Source organism: Salvia hispanica, chromosome 6 (genome assembly GCF_029641045.1).
Source record: "Salvia hispanica isolate PSC_SH4W2 chromosome 6, Shi_PSC_v1, whole genome shotgun sequence".
NCBI classification, from domain to species: Eukaryota; Viridiplantae; Streptophyta; class Magnoliopsida; order Lamiales; family Lamiaceae; genus Salvia; species Salvia hispanica.
In genome coordinates, this window is record NC_142697.1 from 41,135,989 (window position 1) to 41,160,244 (window position 24,256).

Genomic DNA, 24,256 nt, shown 5'->3' on the forward strand with positions numbered 1-24,256 from the left:
ATGTCTTTCACTTTGTGGAAAAATTCATAATTTGGCCATAAATTGAGATATTAGCGACTAATAATCCTAATTTTTTTTAATTTATCCAAAAACTTTCATTTTTTTTAAATTTCCCAATTTTCTCCGGATTCAACTGTACCATTATGCTAAATCAAAATTGATGTGGCAACGACGTAGCTTCTTAAATCAGAATATCTGGTCCAAAACCCATACTATAATATAAGAATCAATTGTTAAACAGTGTATAATCTTAAAAAAAGTGCTCATTACTGACCTTAAAAATAAAATTAGTAACTTATCAGTTAGTTCAACGTAATTAACACGTAGCTTTGAATTTAGAAGTAACGGCGAATTTGGTTAGCACTTAATTTCAATATTATATAATAAAATTTGTGGATTCTAGGGTAATTATTCCAAAAAGAGAGAGGAATTATTAGATTCAGATTGCAATGTGCATTGAGCCGTAAACTACATAGTGCGTTGTAGTTGTGTGTTTTTTGTCTAGGAAAATGGCTTATTATCCAATCAAAACGAAACACATGTTGTTGGTCGTATCTTTAGATTTCATGTTGGTGATCATATTGGGTTGAAAACGACGTCGTAACCTTTTGAGATTGAGAAGGTTCTTGATGCCAAAACCAGTAAATGGGGTGATTAAAATATGGAAAGGCGACGAGAACAAATGAGTCACTTCATGGACGCGTGGACTTAGCCATTTAATTATGCTATTAATTAATTAGCATAGTGCTATATATAGGTAATGACGTGGTCACCCTTGGAAATTAAATATGTGACACCAAATTTTTTTATATGAAATTGGAGAATAAAAGGAGTCAAAAGTGCAAAGATCCTCGATGCTGGATTTGGTAGCTAGGGCATGGCATTCTTATCTTTAATTATAAGTGAGGTTTTGCTACATGGGAGGAGTATTTAGGGACGTAATCAATAATAATTTAATTGATTGTGAAAACGATTGTTTTGTTTGTATTTTTATTTTTGCTGAGTCAGTACTTAATTGTTGAGTATTCTCGTGATAATCGATGAGTATGAGATGAGATATCATTTTGTACATTAGACACGATGGAGTTTGTGGGACGTGGCTAAGTCTCTTAGTTTTCTTTGTTGATTCTTTCCCGAATTATTAAGAGAGTCGAATCGCATAAGATTAATAAATCATAGTCGTCGCCTAACCCCTCGTTCGCAGATTAATAAATCACAGTCGTCAACCTTATTCATTCTGTACTGTCGATGTTTCGCTGTTAACATCGAGCATTCCCCATCCCGTATCACATCACTCGTCTCGGGATTTCATATATATATATATATATATATATATATACTATATATATATATATATATATATATGAATCTCTTTAGTTGAAGAGTATTTTCTAATCGTGTTTCTCATTTTATTCATATATTGAGATATAGTTGGTTGAAAAAAGTTTTATAAAATTTTCAGTTCGGTTTGAGCTTTGAAGAGATATTGATCACTCGTTTATAACAAAACAATTACTAATTTTTTTTCATACATCCATAGAAGATATACTTAAATCACAAGAAAAATGAAATAGATATATTTAGATTAATTTCTACTAACTACACCTTATAGATATTTATATCGTAGGAGTATTTTGTATGAATATAATTTGAGCGGTTAGAGCATCAATAAGGGGGCAGGATGCATTGCAAGCGTCACGTTCCCCTCAGGTTATCTCCAATGGCGCCCTTCCCGTTCGCCCGTCGGGGACGGGCGACCCGACGGGCGCCATAGTAGGCGGGAAGGGCGCCCACGCCCGTCCCGGGTGCCCTTGCGATGGCCTCGCCCCTCCCGTCGACGAGCGAGTGGGACGGGCGCCACTGTGGCGAAGGTCGCCCGTCCCAACTCGGACGTCCGACATTTTTTTTTTTTTTTTTTTTTTTTTTTTTTTTTTAACTCTATAAATAGGGCTCCTCCAACGTCATTTCATTCACACCACTTGTGTTGACAAGTTTCTCTCTCTAAACCTCTTTTTTCAATTATCTGTAATGGCGAGTAGTCGTGCGGGTGGTAGTGGCGGAGGCGCTAGTGATAGTGATGGCTTTAGTGATGATGAATTCGATCTCGCCGTGCAAGCGGCGATTGATCGACGGATCCGGCAGAGGCAGCAGCGGCGGCAGCAGGCGGCTGCGGCCGTGCCTCGGCCAATCCATCGCCGACGGCATGTACCCCGGGACCACATTGCTGCACATCACCGGTTGTATGCGGACTACTTTGCTCCAGAGCCGCGTTTTGGGGATGCCTTATTCCGCCGACGTTTTCGGATGCATCGTCCTCTGTTTATGCATATCGTTGGTGCATTAGAGAGGAGGTACGAGTTTTTCAGAATCAGGGAGGATGCGGCTGGCAAACCCGGGCACACGCCAATACAGAAGTGTACGGCCGCGATCAGGCAACTGGCGTACGGAGGCCCGGCCGACATGTTCGACGAGTACCTCCTTCATTGGGGAGTCTTCAGCCGTCGAGTGTATGTTGGAGTTTTGTGCGGGCGTAAGAGCGATATTCGGGGATCGGTATCTTCGGCGTCCGAGCCCCGAAGACTGCCAGCAGCTGATTAATATGCACGGGTCGGTGCACGGGTTCCCTGGGATGTTGGGCAGCATCGATTGTATGCATTGGGAGTGGAGGAACTGCCCCGTCGCCTGGAAGGGGATACACACTTCCGGCTTCAAAGCCAAGCATCCTACGATGATCCTTGAAGCTGTAGCTGACTACCGGCTGTGGATATGACATGCTTATTTTGGAGTAGCCGGGTCGAACAACGACATCAACGTCCTCCAGTCGTCGCCCCTGTTCAACGATCAGTGCAATGGCGTTGGTCCCGCCATAAGTTTCATCGCCAACGGCAACCAGCACAACATGGGATACTATTTGGCGGATGGGATATACCCAAGCTGGCCCGTCTTTGTGAAGTCGATCAAGCATCCGGTCGGGCCAAAGAAGAGCTACTTTGCGACCCGGCAAGAGGCAGCGCGCAAGGATGTTGAGCGCGCATTTGGTGCGCTGCAGAATCGATGGGCGATGGTGAGGGGTCCGGCACGGCAGTGGTATATCCCCAACATCGGCGACATCATGTACGCGTGTATCATTATGCACAACATGATTGTCGAAAGTGAAGGGGACGAATTGACTCAGTGGAGCGGCGAAGAAGACACGGGTGCCGGACACAGCCACGGCGTGGCCACCGCGAATGTGAACATGGGTGTACCTCATGGAGAGGTTGAGCGGTTGCGCGCATTTACCGACATGCGGCAAAGAAATGCCCATATTCGACTTCAGGAGGATATCATCGAAGAGGTTTGGACGCGGAGGGGTGGACACTGATGTGGTTGTTTTTTTTTTCGCATGATGTATGTTTTTTTTTTCTACTATGTAACTTTTTTTTCGAATTATGTATGTTTTTTTTTTAATGAAATAATCGTATTTCTCGTTCGTATTTTTTTCGGATTATGTCTTCCGTGAATTTAAATTTTAATTGTGAATTAATTTAATTGTGGGAAGGGCGAGTGGGAGGGGCGAGTGGGAAGGGCGAGTGCAGTGGGAAGGGCGAGTGATGTGGCAGTGGAATGGGAGGGGCGAATGCTGACGTGGCATGGGAAGGGCGCGTGGGAGGGGCGAACGGGAGGGGCGCCACCGGAGACAACCTCAGCCAAGGGACGAATGAGGTCCTTCCTCACGCCACCTTCGTCCAACTATATAAACCTTGAAACTTGATATAAATAAGGGCAAAAGTTTCACAATCCGACGAAATAATGTTAATAATAGTATTTCCTAAGTAATTAATATGATTTAATTGATAAATCGTAGTGCAAGTTATACAACAAAGAACGTAACTACGTAAGTAAATTAAAAGAAAATACGAAATGAATTCTTAATTGATGGAATAGTGGGGGAAATGCATGTTAACATCTGAAATTGATATGCTTCAGAAAACACATCTGAAGTTGATCCTTGTCACTTTTGATAAAGATAGAATACAATGATAAATTAATTATATAAGTTGAAAAAAGGCTTCTAGATGTAATTTTTGGTGCATGAACAAAGGCAAGTAAAATATTTCTATATCGAAAAATGGAACTCCCATCCCACGTATATAGTAGTATGAAATTTTTGGGCATGATTATTTTTATTTTGATCATTTATTATTTTCTCGATTAGTCGATGTTCATTTTATTATTTTGCTAGTGTTTATTTGTATTTGACAAGACACTTCCAACAAAATGCATTAAATCTCTCATACATAAAATTATGTACGAAAAGGGATAATCTCTGATTAACCTTAAACTTAGTTATTTTCATGGTCAAACATTTGAATAAGATAAAAATAAATATTATTCACGAAGAAGAAGATTTATAAGTATATAGTATTGATATGTGTATATATATTATATGAAAATAATTGTAATGGCCCTATAGAGTATTTTATGAGGCCCAATAAAAATTGAGAGTGGGCTTTGTGTGTAAACTAAACAACATTTACTACTTGACGCTATATGGGTTAGGGCCCATTTCATTATTTTATTTGTTAAATTGTAAATACTAGTAGTAAAATAATTTGCATAATATATTTAACTTTACCCTTCCTCTTGTCCTTAGTGATGGAAGAATATGGTTCTTTTTTATATACTATATTTCAAATGAATCTTTTAAGGGAAGGACAACAGTTTTATCTCGTAATTTGAATCATGTTTTTTTCTCTTGTCTTTTAGGAAAACCATCACTAGTTTCAAACGTGAAAATGGATTGTAGCAATGTGTCATTGCACTGAAAAATAGGTGCAAAGGTTAGAAGTTTTGGTATTAGTTCTTGTCACTAAGTCGTTGTAAATTTAGTTAGCTGGCTTTGCACTTGCAAATTCATCTTAGGATTAATTACTAATTGAGCATACCGTTATTCATAAATCGAAAACTTAATTATATATCTAAGTTAGATAAATAACGAGAATGGAACTGTTTGTCCTTTTCTATTTTGCATGTTTCTTTAAGCTTGGATTCTTGTGATTGTCCTAATAAATAAAAACATTCATTACCAAAAAAAAAAAAAAAATTACTACATAAACACCAAACTGACCAAACCTATGTACAAATACACGTTAGTTAATTTTTTTACTATTAGTTGACAAATGCGTCCTTAACATAGTTATTGTAATTATATCTATAAATTTATAATAAAATTGATAATCAATACAACCAACAGTCCAGAAATGTCCACTTCATAGCATCATTAACAAACACCAACATTTGTATTATGCTATTGTATTTGTCTAATACTCCCATTAGCTAATTTCCCTGCATCAAAATCAACATTTTCAACCAAGAAAAGATACTATTATCCATTCATATATCTGTCTTCCTCAACACACTCAAATATCTTGGATTAATTAGCTATAAATCCTTAATTATGAGTTCTTCATCTCAATCACAAAATATTGATGTAACCTTGTCACTAAGCTTACCACCAAGAAATGATAGCCTAAATCCCCAAGAAAGAGGCATCAAGCTCATTAAACTCTTGCTAAGTTGCGCCAACCATGCCTCCTCCGGCAACCTCCACCACGCCGACACGTGCCTCCGCCACATATCCGAGCTTGCCTCCGTCACCGGCGACTCCATGCAGCGGCTGGCCGCTAGGTTTGCCGCAGCCTTGGCGGCCCGGCTAGTCAAGCGATGGCCGGGCCTTTACAAGGCCCTAAACAATGGTGGCCTTGTTGGTTTTGATATGGATCGGGCCAAGTCCATTTTTGCGCGGGCTTTCCCTTGTTTGGACTTCGCCTACGTGGTTATAAACCGGACCTTGGTTCAAGCCCTGTTAGGAGAGCCTATGATCCATGTCGTTGATTTGGGCTGTGGTGACCCAAAATTATGGGTACCTTTTATTCGGGCCATGGCAGATGGGCCCAATGGGCCGCCTCATTTGAAGATCACAACTGTTGGTATAACCAATGAGGCCCAAGAGAGATTGGAGGGAAGGATTTTGAAAGAGGCTCGAATTTCGAAGATGGAGATTGAGTTCAATCATGTGAATGTTAAACTTAGGGATTTGACTTTGGACATGCTCAAGGTCAAACAAGGTGAAGTGTTGGCATTGACTTCGATTTTGAGCCTTCATGTCCTATTGGCCGAGGACGACAGTGTCGATGCGCGTTTCGGTCTAAGCAAAACCAGTGAATGCAAGCAAATGACAGAGTTTCTAGAAATGGTAAGATCGGCTAGGCCGAAGCTCGTGCTACTATTCGAGCAAGAGTCTGATCACAACTCAACCCGTCTAATGGATCGCTTTGTGGAAGGGTTACACTTCTATAGTGCCTTGTTTGACTTGATAGATGCGACATTTGGTGCATCATCGTGCTCGAATCGAGCAACCCTAGAGGAAATGTTGGGGCGAGAAATCGAGAATATCGTGGCCAGAGAAGGGTTGGAGAGGGAGGAGAGGCACGAGAGATTTGCGAAGTGGGGGGTTAGGTTTACAAGAAGTGGGTTTAGACCGGTTCAATTGTGGTATGACACAATGGATGAGGCTCGAAAAGTGGTTGAGGGCTATGAGCCGAGGGGGTTTAATGTAACTAGTGAAAAAGGGAGTTTGATGATTTGTTGGCACGATAGACCTATTTATGCAATGTCAACTTGGGGGTTGTTCTAGATTATATAATTTCATTTTTTTTAATGTTCTTTTATTATTTTTCATTTTTTGTGTTTAAAGTGAAAGGTGCGATTAAAAGCACTATAGTACCAACAAATATTTTTCTTATATTCCGTATTACCTCTATAAAAAAAATAAAGATATTTGAGACACGGAAATTAATGCATAATTGGTAAAATAAGAGAGATGACGAGAATCTTTTATGGGACGGACGAAAAATGAAAGTGTCATTATTTTTATGAAACAAGGAGTATATTGGTGATATGCACGTCGCTCTTCTGAAATTTTAGTGTACAAAAACAATTAGATAATCCTAAATACATATTTTATATACTTTGATTATGTATAATGTTTTATCTTTAGAATTGATTTTTCTCTTTTTGAAGAGATTTTTAAAATAGGTTTAGTATGGAAAATGAAAAATACAAATTTCTTTCTATTTGATACTATCAGACAATGTCTTTTTATACTTTTAACCCTGTCTAGTTTCGTTTTAGATTAGAATAATTGTTAAAGTTTTTTTGGCATTTCTGTTTGATCTTCAATAATTTTAATTTTTAATATAGAAAAAATTGAATGCAAGTATTATACATAGGGGTGGGTAGGTAAGGTATACCTTACCGAAACCACCATACCGTATACCTTACCGTAAATACGGTATGCGGAAAAGTCATACCTTTACCTTACCAAAGTTTTCAGTATACCGAACTTCGGTATACCTTATTTTCGGTATGACGAATTTCCATACCGATACCGTACCTCATTTTCGGTATACCATACCGAAGTTCGGTATACCTTACTTTTGCGGTATACCTGACTTTCAACATCAATTAAAATAGAAAATTAGAGTATTTAGAATATTGTTTATATTTTATAATTTAAAAAATAAATTAAATATAATTTATTCATAATTATATTTATATTTAACAATAGATTTTATAATTTAAAAATATATAACATATATTTTATATATAATTGTGTTTATATTTTTATGGTATATACCTTAGTTTACGGTATATACCTTAATTTACGGTATATACCAAATTTCGGTATACAACGGTATACCGCGGTATTTGAAAATTCATACCGTTACCTTACCGGAATATTTCGGTAAGGTATCTTACCGTGCCGAAAGTCACGGTATACCGAAAATTCGGTATTTTCGGTATTTTTTCGGTACGATAAGGCCGGTATTTCGGTATTTCGGTATTTTTCCCCAGCCCTAATTATACATCATCATTTTTATCGACATAAATTCACAGAGATACTATAACTGACATTCAACAAAAAGCGTAGGGCAATCACATCTACTATCTTGCTAAAATAAACTAACTCTTCAACTCTGTTTTAACGGTAAAAAATAAATGAACTATATAGAGCGTATATGTTTATGGCCTAGTGCTTTTCTCTCTCACAATACTTCCAGTAACACAACATTCTGTATGTCCATGTACCCATGTGTGCCCTTAACTTTTGTGCTAGCGTGGCTCTGTAGCTTGATTCGATCTCATGCTTAGCTGAGCCAAAATCGGAGACCTTGGCTATGAGATTATCATCCAAGAGGATGTTTGAAGCATTAACATCGCGATGTGTGACTCTGTTGCCCGTATGGACTGGAGATAATATAATCCTCAGGCGGTTCCTATGCAGATATCTAGGCGTTGCTTCCAAGTGAGAGAGCATGAATCATAAGATATCTAGGTGATCAGCCAGTGTGCCGCCGGGCATGTACTCATAAACAAGAATCATTTCCCTTTGATAACTGCAGTAGCCTATTAGAGAGACTAGATTAATATGTCTGAGCTCACAAAGTGTTTCAATCTAAGTCAAAAACTCATGTTTCCCTTCCTTGTCTTGAGTTAGATTTTAACCTCTTTACGGCATCAGTCTCTCGCCCAAATCCTCCCCTCTCGATGAGTAACCCTTCAGCTGATTGAATCTCAGCCAGTGAAAAATGTCGTTCAGCCTTTGCTGATGGTATGCTTTCATCCTCCGTAGCGCTCCTTGCTTCATAGACAATTATATTCATCAGAGCAAGTATAGCTATTGAAAGAGTTGCGAGACAGAATAGGCGTTAAGTTGTTAATAATCCGAGGGGCAGTATCACTTTTCTGAAGGAAGATATTTAAACTGGCAAGACTGTTATCAGGATTGCTCACCAACAAACTCATCATCAAACTGCAGGGAAATCAAGAGCTCTCGTTTACCCTCCTCTTTTCAACCTTTAACTGCCATTACATAGTCTCTGTACTCCATGATGCCATATTCACCATTCAGTAGTATGAAATTGTGAGCATCCACAACTACTTTGGGTCTCTCCCCATGGAGACGTAGGTCGCAGAAATGAATCCTGACCAAGTACCTGAAGCCAACATCCACCGGTGATCTCATTTTCCGTTGCTTTATCATCAAGTTCATCAGAAAATGAAACTAAATACTGTTTCATGTTAACTCTGTGTGTTAATTCAAGTGCAGTGGTATTGTCTGTAGACACCACAGCCTTGTGGCCTACCACTTTGGCTCGATAATCTCTTCCTTTCGAGTATGAAAGACGTAGAGGTACTGGGATTATCTCTATTCCATTTATGAAAGCATCTATAGGAGTATCTCTTAATTGACTAGGTTTTCCTCTATGCTTATGCAGAACTCATTGGAAAAAGTGTTGGCACCGAGAGCAGCAGCATTTAGTGAAGCACCAAAGTTAGCGAGCAGAGTAAAGGGCCCTGCTTCAACATTGAACAAGTCGTTACCCTTTATATGGAGCGGGATTAAAGTGAAGGCAGAGAATTTTCTCACCCGGGCTGACTCGAAATGCATAGGAGAATTGAGAAGTAGAAATTCTTGTCGTCTCGTGGGGGACTAGATGAGCAGCAACGGAGCTAGCTTGACAGTTGAGCCTGTTGATGAACCCTTTATCTGTAGCAGAGATCATTGTATGTCTCCAATGATCCAATCCACTGTTTGACTTGGGTGTGGTTGTAGAGAATTGTAGAGAAACTCACCATATAAAAACTAACGTCGTTATGTTTTAACATCAAGTTCTTCACATAGTACTTTAGATGAGATGAGAATGGAATTCAAGAAATCATCTTCAAAATATTTAGAAATGGCAGAGACTTCTCTTGAACACCCATAACTAATCTTTAATTAGCTTCATTGCTCCTCCATTGTTTGAGAGTGTTATTGTCACAGACGATATAGGAGTAATTCATTCAAGTTAGTTGGCTTTTTTGCATTTCGGCCTATTGCACGATTCGAACTTTCACTTGATCACACTAAGAAAAATAGAATCCTCGCACAGAAGAAGAAGTCCTTGTTATATGTAGTGCAAGACTTTTGTCTCAAAATATAGGGTCTTTCAAACCAAGAAGCATACAATCATAGGTCGAAATCACAGAGCTCTTGTAGTTTTTAATTTCATCTTCATTTATGAAATGCACTATTGAAAAAATACTTGTCTAATTGTAATATCCCCAGACGACTCGCTGTGCATTAATACAAATGACACTTGTGATTTGTTATCTTAAGCATTTCTGACGATGCAAAACCCTGAAATTTTACAATTCAATGTGATTTTTTTCCCATTTTAGTTGTTCTTAGACAACTGTGTAACAACGTGTTCATGGGAGAACAGAAGTAGATAACACTTGATGGTTACATAAAATAGAGATAGCTTTTTTCACCATTTTAGTTGTTCTTAGACAACTGTGTAACAACGTGTTCATGGGAGAACAGAAGTAGATAACACTTGATGGTTACATAAAATAGAGATAGCTTTTTTCACAATTTTGAAGAATCTAACTATAGAATGAGTATCATCTTATAGTTGTTGCAAATGATGTGAACATAATTAATGAAATGAGCAAACAAGCAGAAGGGTAACTGAATTCTGCCAAGGGTACTAAAATTCAACATAAACATGTCAAGTGGAATAATACTCTGGACCCCAAATGTAAGGGCACTGCTGCAGTGATACTTGGGTGCACAGCTCACCGCTTCTTCCCGACCATCGCAATACGTACATTCCTTGTTCCTCTCCAAAGCCTCCATGCCTGGAAATTCATCATATCATAACACATTCACAGTTATAACGACTGCATAAACCGGAAATGACACTCTGACACTACTGCACAGTATATGTCTATTTGCATCTTCATTTGAGTTCTACTCTTCTATTTCATGTATGTATAGTATGATGACAAGTGATTAAAGGCAGCAAGTCAGATAAAATTTTGAAAAGACTGCTGACTTGGTACGTTCTATAGTTGCTGAAAGGACTGCTCTCATGCATCTATTTGTATAACCTCAATCCTTACTGTCCATGATGAACTTGCATTGCATGCACATTTACATAGAAGTTCATGAATTATGCTTACATTGTAAATCTGATTCTCCGTGTATACATTGCTTCTCTTGCCACTGAATATCTCCATGACTAACACACCAAAACTGTAAACATCTAGCTTCTCTTAGAATTATCCTCCCATAGCATATTCTGGTGACAAATAATCTCTGCACACACAAAACAAAGAAAAAAAAGTACTATTATTATTCGGGACTCAGAAAGACAAAGTTGGAGTGATAAGGAAAGGATTCATCGTGATGTCCAGGTTCGTGGACACTTGTGATTGGTCATCTTCAGTAATTCTAGCTAAAGCCAAAGTAGGAAATTTTAGGATTCATCTCATTATCCAGTAATATATTGGTGGGGTAAGATCCCCGTCATTCACTTTCGGACTCGACTCTTGATGAAGATAATTTAGATAAATAACTCCTTTAGCAATTCCAGTTATGACTTTGAAGCGTTCGGACCTGGGATGTCGTTCTTTATCTATGTGCAAATGTTCCATTACATTCAAGAAACAGAAGAATAAATCTTAGGTTCTATATTTAATACTTGAAAAACTAAGGAAAGAGTCTAAAACACTAACCGAATCTAAACTTCCATTGCCCATGAACTCATACAGAAGCATTCGTGTTTTGTCATGTATGCAATATCCAAGCAGTTTAATGGATGGAGACTGGAAACTAACAGAATCTCATTTTTGAACAAAGGGACAAGGTCTTGTGATGAATAATATCTCTTAACACAGCCTATACGAAGATTCAAATTAGAATTAGTTTGAGGAAGGATAACCTTATTCAGTCATTTGCCATCGCAATATTGAAAGGAATAAAAAAGGGAAATCATCAGCCTTGTCAGAGTCACCTCGTAGACTTGAGCAGATCCACCTTCTCCAATCTTATTGGAATCGGAGAATAGATTGGTTGCAGCCGCAAGCTTGCTAAATTCATAATTTGGCACTCTTATTTATGCAAAATCATTGCACACTTCTATTTACTTTTGGTAGATATAGATTGGTGTGTTAATTATAAGTTGAAGAATTAGCATATACTTAAAAGAAAGTGTTTGGAATGAGTTAAATACCTGATGCTAATCTGATTTCTTTTCTCTTGGATGGTTTTAACCTGTTCCATAGTGCATCTAATGCCCAAAAACGTGCCTTATACGATTTTGGTTCTCTCCAATCTTCTTCTCCATCTGGAAAATAGTTTAGAATTGTTTGTTCCATAGGAGAAGATGTATCAACATGTACATTTGAGGAGGCTTCTGCTGAGTGCTGATAGTGCAGTGTTTGCAGAAGACACCATATGTTCATTAGCTGCATGAGCTAAGTCATTTGGCTCAGCAGTCTTTCCACTCTCCTGAACCACAATTTGAGCCATCGTTGGCCTTTTCTTTGGTCCCTTGTGCAAACATCTTTCAGTAACCTCAACAAATGCCTTCAGGCTATCTGGTAGGATTTCTAGCAACAGACTCGAAGCTACAATCTTATTAACCTCTCCCTCTCCCTTGCCAATTTTGTTTAGAGCCCATATGGTGAGATAAAAATCTTCATCTCCATACCTTTGACCAGCAACACAACACAAAAGGCATATACTATGATACTTTTCCTTGTCAACTTGCCAGTATTTTGATAATATGGGTGATCATAATCATGGAGGTGATCAGCCAGTGTGCCACCGGGCATGTACTCATAAACAAGAATCATTTCCCTTTGAAAACTGCAGTAGCATATTAGAGAGACTAGATTAATATGTCGGAGCTCACAAAGTGTTTCAATCTAAGTCGAAAACTCATTTTTCCCTTGTCTTGAGTTAGATTTCAACCTCTTTATGGCAACGGTCTCTCGCCCGTTATCTATTAAGTCCAATGTAAACTTTACCAAATCCTCCCCTTCCAATCAGTAACCCTTCACTGAAGTTTTTGGTGGCTAATTGAATCTCAGCCATTGAAAAACGTCGACAGAGTCATGCAGCCTATGTTTTCTTCACAGATTTCCCGCAGCTTATATACTATGTATATTGCAAGAGTTGCAGTTGCATTTCCTTGACAGAGAATTGGCCGTAAGTTGTTGATAATCCAAGGGGGGGATTTATTTCTGGGAGGGAAGACATTCGGGCTGGCAAGACTGTTTTCAGGATTGCTCGGTTTGTATATCTCAAATCCCTTGATGAGTTGATGTGCATCAACAAACTCATCATTCGACCGCAAGGAAATCAAGAGCTCTCGTTTACCCTCCTCCTTTCGCCCTTTAACTGCCATTACATAGTCACTGTACTATATGATGCCATATTCAATCAACCCATTGTATGGACGTGTTAGCATCCAAAATTACTTCATCAATGAGGACTTTTAGACCCTCAGCATGGAGACGTAGGTCGCAGAAATGAATCCTCACCAATTACCTAAAGCCAACATCCACTGGCATTTTCCAGGTAGTACCGTTGATCTCATTTTCCCTTGCTTTATCATCAGAAAATGAAACTAAATATCTGTGTGTTAATTCAAGTGCAGTGGTATTGTCAATGTTCACCAGAGCCTGGCTAACCACTTGGGCTCGATGATCACCTTCTTTCAAGTAACGTAGTGGTACTGGGATTATCTCTTAGGTCACTAGTCACAGGAGAAAATGTTACATTCTATATTTGGTTTTCTTCTAGGCTTATGCAGAACTCTTTGGAAAATATGTTGACACCAAGAGCAGCAGCAGTTAATGAAGGAGTATTAAAGTTAGCTTCGACACTGAACAAGTATTTCAACCTTTCAAAGCCTTTATATAGAGTGGGATTAAAGTGAAGGCGTATAATTTTCTCACCCTAGCTGACTCGAAATGCATAGGAGAATTGAGAAGTAGACATTCTTGCCTTCTTGTGGGGGACTTGGTGAGCAGCAACGGAGCTATGCTTGACAGTTGAGCCGGTTGGTGAACCCTTTATCTGTAGCATGGATGATCCTCTTGGTTGTATGTCTCCAATACTCTCTCTGCCATTGAGTGCTGCAGACATGGAAACCGAGCCACAGTTAATGGAAAGCTGGGATGTGCAGAGCTGGTTGTAAAAACTGATTCATATTATATTTTTTTAAAGTACGGAAGGCATACCTCCTTCTTCTTCCTCCTCCTCCTGCAGATGCCACCGGACTGCTGCCACCATCATTGCCATCACTGCTAAAAACATCAAGTTGCTGTCTCGGATTCACTGCCGCTAATGAAGATAAATATTAGTATATCCGTTAATACAGATATCTACATGCTTTCAAATGGAAACTTGCATACCTTCAAACATTAAGGCCTTCTTCTCGGAGAGGCCACCGACCACATCAAGGTAGACCCAGCACTCACACGATCCCTCGTAAAGGATCATGTCTAATCTTCTTAATCTTAGCTAATGATATATCGTCCATTGCTGCACTAATTCCACCATCTGGCGGTGGTGGTGGTAATAATGTTGCATCTCTACTAGGCGCCATCTGAGGATCAATTACATCGAGTATGTGTTTTGCAAGAGTTACTTTGTCTTGGCTATTAAAGAAGCCTTGATACAATTAATGGGGGAGTTCATGAAAAAAAATTAATGGAGATAACATCCAATCAGTTCTATTTAACTACTTCTTTAAGCATTAAAATGTACGAAGGAATCAACATAACCATAAGACCACAAAACAAAGAGAAGGATATTGATTATAAGTTCTAACATAGCTAACACTAATACACAGTTTTTATTGAACAAATCAACAAAAACCAAGTTATTTTACTTGAAAATGGAAAAGGGTTAGGTTTTGGGGATGAGCTTTTGCTGTCAAATATGGTGTAAAATTAGACACCTTGTATGTTGGCACCAAATTATACAGTAGTAACAGTACTGATAAATTTCAATGTGAGATAACTAGATGAACACTTCTCGTCGATTTCAATGGTTATCGTTTCGAAAGATGGGACTCTCGAGCAAATCAAATTCTCATTACAAAGAAGAGAAGTGCAGCATTCAAAGTTGTTGACAATAGGAATTGACCATTACAACAAATATGTCTTATAAGGATGCTAACTTAGAGACGAATCAATTGCGTTGTAAATTTTTAAAGGAGAAGTTAAAATTTAAGACGAAAAAAAACGAAGCATCCCCAAATTAGGGACATATAATATAATTGCATCTCTAATAAATTTAGACGCAATATATGCGTCTCTAATTACAAAGCCAATAATAAACATTTGAGCGATGCTAAATGGCCACATTATGGCCAGCTAGGGCTGAAAATTTACTCCGCGGGTTTCGGGTGTTCCCGACCCAATCCCAATACCCGACGGGTTTTGGGTACCCGAAACCCGAAATTATGGGTTCGGGTACGGGTTTGGTTAGTTAATGTTAGGATTTTTTGGGTTTAGGGTACCCGAAACCCGTATTAGGGTACCCGACTAATACCCGATTGACCCCGATTAATCATGTATTTGTGATAAATACTTTTATTTAGTATAGGGCCATAATAGGGTAAATCTAGGGTTACTTTATTTAATCAAGTGTAGATTTAATACTTCTTTACATTCGTATTCGATTCATGTTGCATTATTTATGTTCTTACTTGTTATCTTTTGAAAATATATAGTTAATAGTTATTCTTTCTCCATTTTATTTACATGTTAATTTAATGTCTTAAAAAATTATTCTAATTTCTATATCTATTTTATATAATATATATTTATAGTCAGTAAATAGTATAAGTATTGTGTTATTTTTAATAATTTCTATTCTCATCACAATTTAATTTATATAAAAGAATAAATTTTAAATATAATAATTCCGGGTTTATGGGTACCCGATTAGTTGGGTTCGGGTACCCGCATCGGTATTAGGGTGCCCGAATTCACATACGGGTCGGGTATTGGGTATGATATTTTTGAGATTTCGGGTTCGGGTACCCGAATTTTCGGGTTTGGGTACCCGCGAGTACCCGAATTTACACCCCTATGGCCAGCCACACAAGATTATATTAGTAAATTGAAGTATTGATTATATTAAAATATAAATTGTACTTAGTGGATAACTTAAAATGACTTGTTAACCCTCCACCATACTTTCGGTTAGTATATAAGAATCCCTTCTCATTTTAGTATTGAAAATTTAAATTAAAGTTATGCTGTTATGCATTAATTACACATTTTAGAGTTTCAAAGTTAGAAATCAATACAAAATCTTTTACATTCACGGCGATAATATTTATTAACAATAAAAATTAACAAAACAAATTACATTACAATAGCTATTAGAGTAAATCATCATTTAATACAAGAGGTGGCGTATAAATATGGAGAAAACTTCTTTTTCATTTGTATATTTTATTTTATTACTACTATTATATAATATATGTATATTTATAGAGATTTAATCATATTAAAAAATCAACTTAATCAAATATTAGTGATAAGAGAATTTCTTTTAATAATTCATTAACTGTTCTATTTATCTTGTGATATTATATCTTAATCACATAAAATAATTATTTAATCAAATACTAATGTCAATAAAATCTCTTTTACCAATCAAATAATTGAACGAAAATAATGCATTACTTTATATATCTATGTTTTGATAGTATTAAATTTGACCAAAATAAAAAATTATTTAATCAAACAATCTTCCTATTTTGTGAAATTACATATTAAGAACATATAAAATTATGTAGTAAATATTTATTTCATTTGATTTTTTTTTGTAAATCAAATAGCTGGATGAAAATAATTCAGTATTTGATCTATCTATTTTTATGATATTAGATCTTAAGCACTTTAAAAGATTTGTTTAATCATACACTAATGTCATTAAAATTTGTCACATGCACATACTACAATATTCTGATACAAAATGTAGACTACCTAGAAAGTGCATCGCCAAAACCTACGAAAAACATTAAAAAAGGGAGCCAGAGAACAACTTCATTTTCCCGCCAAAACCAATGACAAGTGGCAGTCCAAAAAACTGCTCTTTTATATTTGTATAGATTTGGTTGTGCAGAGTAAATGTAAAAGCTCTAATTTCCTTAAAACATTTTAAATAGTACATCTAATCTATTGACAGAAAAGTGTACCGCCGTCTCTTGGAACTCAGCTCCATGGTAGCCATTGGCAACGCGAAATCGATTGTCTAAGAGCAGATAGTATGAAACAGTACCCTGAAAAATGGTTGAGCGTTGAGAATGAACACAACTTCAATAACAATACAGTTAACATTCCTTTCACACGTGCAACGATTCAAAGTCATGATAAATATAAAAACATTGTTCCTTGTGCAATGATTAAGAGTCGTGTTAACAACCAAGAAAATGTGCTGCGATCGTGATATTAGGATAGAGTTTATAATTGCAAAAGTTGCTAAGTTGTGTTGTGGTATAATTTTAAGGTTTATGGTGTAACCCAGAAAACGTGTCAATGTCAGGTTGTTAGATGCGATTAACCCATAACAATGTTACAAAGATAGAGTAACAAAATTTACCTCATTTTGGACCCTGTTTCGAATGGAATCAACAAGTGCAGTCCTGTCAAATCCCATCTAAATCACTTCTTGGAGAATATCTTCATCAATCTGCACATTATGAAATTTCTTCACTATAAACAACCGTATAAATGATTCTGGGCATTAAAATTTCAGGACATGCGATGAGCAAAAGTACGATGAGTAAGGAGAACACTATGAATGTCAAATCATCTGGATGGTAAAATAAGGAGAGGACAGGTGGTGCAGGAACAACACTAATGCCAGAAAACCATTGTATATAGATACAAAGAAATGGAAAGATGCTCTTAATTTTACTCATTTCTTGGTGTTCATTGGTCAGTCAGTCATCGAGAATCTTGTAGAAATTTTTCAGTTTTAACAGAATCGGCCACTCACCTTTTTAGCTTGTTGGGTTGTATCTGGTGGTGGCACAGCCAGATAACGGGGGAGATGAGCTTGGAACCAAGGATGGGCACGGATCTCTGGAATACTTATTCGTTTCATGGGATCGACTATAAGCATCCTGGGAATCAAATCTCTTGCACAAGCAGATAAGTGGCTTGGAAGAGTGTATATTCCACCCTAGAGACAAATTGAACAGATTAGCATTACGAGTATCATGATATGTGAAAGTCTTCCTTTCATTTACAGTTTTACACCTGTTTATGAATGCTATGAATAGGATTCAATTTAGGTTCCATGGAATACTTATGAATTAATGAGAGTAGGCCAGCTAGCAATTTTGTGGAACATTTAAAGCTTCAAAACAACAATGTTATATGGTCAAGAGGAAGCTCAGAAGTCAGATCTGAACTGCACCTCTTATGAGCTCAAAAATGTAATGATGAACATTGTCGAAAGCGATGCAGTGGTTGATATTTATAACTAAACTTCCAAGCATAAAATATATGAAGAGGAAACAACAAACATAATAACATAAGCTTATGTGGATGCACCTTTATTTTTTTAAACAGGTTTGGAATATTCTCGTCATCGAATTGGAGGGTGCCACAGAGAAGTGCATAAAGAATCACACCACAGCTCCATGCATCCACCTCAGGCCCCACATATAGTTTACCCGATATAACCTATGATAGAAACACACATCAAACTTTGAATTCCACATTTCTGAAACGGTCAAAATCTCCTGATTCCAGTCTCTTTGTTTAAATTCTAACTACATCTTTGCCTCATGGGTATTTTAAAGTACCTCTGGTGCAGCATAGTTAGGGCTTCCACAACTGGTCTTCAGAAAATGACTGTTACGCATAATGTTACTCAAACCAAAATCAGCAATCTTTACGTTGTGCCCAAAAGCAAGTTTTCAGGCTTCAGATCTCTATGAACCACCATGTTCCTGTGACAGTATTCCACTCCAGATATTATCTGCAATCATCAGTACCACAAAGACATTGTTACACCCATCATAGATGAAAAATATCTTGGTAAGTCTAAAAGGAAAAATCTAACCGTTGAAAGAACATGTGTGCCTCCTCTTCATGTAACCTGCCTTTCTCCACAATATAATCAAACAATTCACCAGACTTCACATATTCCATCACAACGTATATGTCGGAATTTGTCTTCACTACCTCATAGAGACGTATGATGTGGGGATGCATAAACAATCTCAAAATTTTGTTTTCCCTTCGGACTGCAAGAGGCAACCAACTGTTAAAAAAACTGATGTATGCTTGATTTAACTAACATGTGCATTACTAGAGAAAGAAACATACAGAATAACACGAACACATATCCAAGTACGGGAATAAAATACCTTGGACACAGCTAGACACCATTTGGAGTCTCAGATTTTAAAGTAGTAAAAATTTTGCAATACTGTTATATTAATAATTATCATCTTTACTCTGAGAATAGTTGCACGGAAAATGGACCTTACATACCCGACATGATGCACATGTAAAAACAGATTCATGTGAAAATTTGTGTATTTTGGCGAAATTAATACCCCAATACTGAGCATGATAAATTACACAACCGTAGTTCTTCAAACAACGAAATTGGAAAATGAACATGGGAGGGGTACGGGGCGGGACAACAGTACAACAATAGATGACGAACACATCAATTGGAGAAGATGTATTATAAACATATACTGTAGTGAATATGGTTTGCCTAACCTTTTTCTTCCATGTCCATATTCTTTATCTTCTTACGATTTAGACTCTTGACAGCAACTTTGTGCCCTGTGAGTGCTGTTCAGCAATTTTAACTTTGCCAAATGAACCAATCCCAAGAGTCTTCCCAAGTTTGTAGTTCCGTAAGAAAGAATCCACACTGTTGCCATCTTGGTTTAATCCATCCATAATCCTAAAAAGACATAATGTCAGATTTGACCTTCATTCATAAACCACACTTCAGGAAGGCAACAACTATGTTAAGATTGAAAGTAATTACCACAGAATTGAATTATAGAGACATGAATTTACTCGATTGGTCGAAAATCAACAATAGCAAAAAACCAGCATAAGTTACTCCTTCAGCATGCTAAGTAAATTTGTCCAGATTTTCCATTCTAACTCATTTCCTCTTTTTAAACAAGTTACTATAATGGAACACCCATCAAGAAGAGATCAAAACACACAATTTGTTATCATGAAAATAAAATTGTAAATGCAAATTGAACAATGACATGCAAATTCGAAAAACAAAGGAAATCAACAAATCGAAATCGTGAGGGGGATTTGATTCAGTACGAACGAAGTGTGTGCGGGGTGGGGGCGATGGCCTCCTCCAATGCAGGTTGAGGAGATGATGATGGTGGTGATGGCGAATTGGCGATGCCGATACTGAAAGCTAAGTTTGCTTTCTTTTTTTATAATTTAATTTTGATTTTGAATAATTAAGGCGTGAATTGGAGTTGATTAATTAGAGATTTTGTGGAAAATACAGTTACATAAATGGAAGTTTAGTGTGGATTACACAAATAGGTGGGGAAGAAAGATCCAATTATTTAGAGGAACGCGTGGGGAGCATTATTTCAATTATTGCTATTGTTATCATTAGCACAAATCAAATTAGGAAAGTACTAACATTTTTTACAAATTAATAAATTATACTCTTTTTTCACTCAAGATTTGGTTAAATATGATTTGGTTAGTACATATAGGAGGGATTCTTTCTGTATTATGCATTTGATTTTGATAAGTAAATGTAAGATTTATTTTCTTTTTTTTAATGAAGTGAAAGTAAGATATTTGTCCTCCAAGATTCTCAAATAACACTACTCCATAATTTAGTACTACTATTATTCATGTGGAATCAAGTTCTTATATTGTTAGTATTGCTCCCTAATTAGGGCTTGAATCTTTGGTGTTTATGTCAAGCAGAATTAGAGATGTCAAGTGGGCCGGGCCGACCCAGCCCAGCCCGGGCCCGGCCCGGTATGGGCCGGCCCAGGCCCGACCCACCAATGAAATGGTGCGGGCTTGGGCTGGGCTTAGTAGATTAATCGGGCTCCAATTGGGCCTTTTTACAAACCCAGGCCCGGCCCAGGCCCAGGCCCACTCAAAGCCCGACCCAGCCCAGGACCGGCCCGAGCCCAGGACCAGCCCAGGACCGGCCCAGGCCCGGCAGAATGTAACTATGAACTTAGTTTTATACTATTAGGTACATTAGTTCTTTCAAGTTATTTGTGCATATTTCTTACTTGTATATATGTATTATGAATATGGGTGAAGTTTGAATATTATTCATATATAATAATATATCGAATAATCATATCTCCTAGTTAATTTATTAGATGCATGATTATGGAGTATTATATTTGCACATTTGTTTTCTAAAATTACATAGATTAGTTATTGACTTTTAAAAAAAATAGTGGATCCTATAATTGTTTGTGTTATAATAATTTTGATTTGCTTAATTATAGAGATTAGTTGTCAATCATTTATCTCTATCAAATATAGTTCCATAAATATAATGATTGATTAGTTATTTATATGTATATAATATATGTATATGAGTATGAAGATTGATTGGATGTATATATGTATTTGTATGTTTTTATGATAATCATAGATTTTATTAATAAAATTATGCAAAAATAATCAATTAATTCAATCACTCAACCTAAATCAAAATTTATAACAAATTTATTTTCATAATTACATTTAATTTGCATAATCATAAGGAGTAGGTTTTTTATAGATTTATCTCCATTAAAAATAGTTTCATAATTATACTATTATGATTCCTAAATTTGGGGATTATATATAACATTTATGCGTGTATAATCTATTAATATAATACCTAAATTTTGTGGGAATATATAAAACTTCATGCTCAAAATCTTGATTCCTTATTTTGTGGTAATACGTATTTTTTACATCATTAGTACTACACTAACCCCCATCATTTTGAGGTGTTAGTATATTAAATATATGCAAGTACAATGATACATTTCAATCTTTACTCAATTGGTTAGTGTAGCTAATTGGGAACCATTAGCACTTGGGTTCGAAACCTTCTGATCAATTAATTTTTAATTAGTGCAATTAAAATTTGAGCTTGGCCCAGCCCAGCCCAGCCCGGACCGGCCCAGCCCGGCCCACTTACTAACTGGGCCCGGGCTTGGGCTGGGCTCATTCTGTATTTCAAAACCCAGGCCCGGCCCGGCCCGACACAAACATGGGCCTGGGCCGGGCTGGGCTCAAATACTGGCGGGCCATACCGGGCCCGGGCCGGGCTGGGCCGGCCCGGCCCACTTGACATCTCTAAGCAGAATATTAATTGTTTTGGGATTTGTTCATGCATTTTTATATGTACTAGGACGATATCATATTACACACAGAACACTTCATCTTATATATTTATTATATTGGGGTGAGGGGTCTACACCATTTTTCATTAAATCAAAATGTGATGTATTAATTTATAATCATGCGTACGTAGTTCAAATCATTTTCCAAATTTCATAAATCAGATTAAATGTATTCACGTGCGATACTCTCAACATTTGGAGGGCCTTTTCGCAGCTATTACTATTTAACACGTTGAACTTATTATAATTATAATTATTATTTAATGCATATTTATTCCGCACACATAACTATATACAGTAATTTTTTATTTGATATAGTAAACCTTTAAATGAGCGGTCATGATTCAAGAAGAGCCTTTTAATGTTCACATAATTAATATTAAAAATGATATTATTGTTAAATACAATTTACAGATGACATTATTGTTAATCATGCAGTTTAAAGTAGTATTTAAAAATGCAGATATATAATATATATACTCACTCCTTTCCACGTAGTTGAGTCATTTCATTTTATGCACTCATTTTAAAAAAATAATAATAAATAGTTAAAACTGAGAAAAAATAAAGTAAAATAAAGAATAATGTAGATAAAAGTCTTCTCTATATTATTCTATCTTAAATTTTACTTTTTATCAACTTTAACTATTTATTATCATTTTTACAAAATGAGTGTATAAAATTGAATGACTCAACTACTATGGAACGGAGGAGTACTAATTTACTATAATATCCACACTAAGTTAAATCTAATTGTAAAGTATTTTTTCTTAAATGAAAGAAAAAGAACTGAGCTTACAAGTGGAGTAACAATTATTGTTACTAATAGTTAGAAGTTAAGGACTATAGCCCTCTTTAGCACCCCAGAAAAAGTTAGAAGTTCGAATTCTATTCGTATTATATAGTGGAGTAGTAGTGTTGTCGACTGGGCTGGGCCAGCTCGAGTAGACCCGCCGCAGTTTAGGCTCGGCCCGGTCAGGACAAACAACTAAGTAGGCCGGGTTGGGCCTGCCCTGATTTTGACTTTTTAATGTAGTATTAAATACTTAATAGATTTTACACTCAAATATTGAACGAAAATAACTAAATTTCATAGTAGCAATTGAACGCATATTAAATCGTGTATTTGTTAACATTTAAATATTCATTAATAATACAACACGTGAATAATTTAATTGTGTGTTCACGACTTTGTATATCAAGGGACAAGGAGTACTATTATTTTTTGAAAAAATATGACGCCTTTTGATCACATGATAAGTAAATACTCATTGAGTGATGATTTAGAGATATAAGGTCTCCAAGTTATAATATCTCTATGTCACTTTGTCATATAAGTTAAATTATAATATGGAATAATTTACCCTTATTTTAAATTAAATAATAATTGAATAAATAAATATATATCAATTAATCATAAAAGGAAAGACAATTCATATCAAATTACTAGTATCTTTTATCTAAAATATACATCAATCAAATTATTTTGAAACATGAAGGGGTGGGAATACGGGTATCCGTGGATACTCGATCCGAAAAAACCGGGTATCCAAACCCGAAAATCATCAAAATGTCTATCCAAAACCCGACCCAATATATTTTCGGATACTCCAATACCCGCCCCGGGTGTCCATACCCGACGTATTGGGTACCCGAATACCCGACTCTTTACATGTGTTAATAACTAATAAAAAAATTTAATTTTATATACTAATATAAATATAGAAATATTTAAATTGATTTATATCTTTAATGTTGCATTTATTTTGTAGTATAAAACTATAAAAAATGGGTCATTTTTATTTTAAAGTGTGTGATTATATTTATTGGGATTGGTTATACAATATGTAAGTAAAATAGTAAAAGTTACGCATTTAATTAAATAGTAGAAGCAACCAATAATATAATTCAAAAGTCAAAATAATTAACTAAAATATAAAAACCATATGAGTTGGTTATGC

The 24,256-nt window shown here is 36.4% G+C and overlaps 1 protein-coding gene and 3 pseudogenes across 1 annotated transcript; 1 reads left to right on the plus strand and 3 right to left on the minus strand.

The window, feature by feature from the left end:
- Window positions 1–5,366: 5,366 nt before the first annotated feature.
- Window positions 5,367–6,763, plus strand: LOC125203269 (scarecrow-like protein 3 pseudogene; annotated as a pseudogene).
- Window positions 6,764–8,090: 1,327 nt separating this feature from the next.
- LOC148923801 (putative receptor-like protein kinase At5g39000) lies at window positions 8,091–9,607 on the minus strand (annotated as a pseudogene).
- Window positions 9,608–11,872: 2,265 nt separating this feature from the next.
- Window positions 11,873–14,386, minus strand: LOC125203932 (putative receptor-like protein kinase At5g39000; annotated as a pseudogene).
- A 2,425-nt stretch (window positions 14,387–16,811) lies between these two features.
- On the minus strand, window positions 16,812–20,220 carry LOC125203933 (SNF1-related protein kinase catalytic subunit alpha KIN10). Its single transcript, XM_089060379.1, is given in 10 exon segments — window positions 16,812–17,186; window positions 17,507–17,596; window positions 17,906–18,091; window positions 18,466–18,597; window positions 18,720–18,817; window positions 18,820–18,899; window positions 18,983–19,163; window positions 19,651–19,728; window positions 19,731–19,840; window positions 19,928–20,220. Coding segments are annotated over 9 exon segments (1,083 nt in total). The 5' UTR covers window positions 19,837–19,840; window positions 19,928–20,220; the 3' UTR covers window positions 16,812–17,054.
- Between the last annotated feature and the right edge of the window lie 4,036 nt (window positions 20,221–24,256).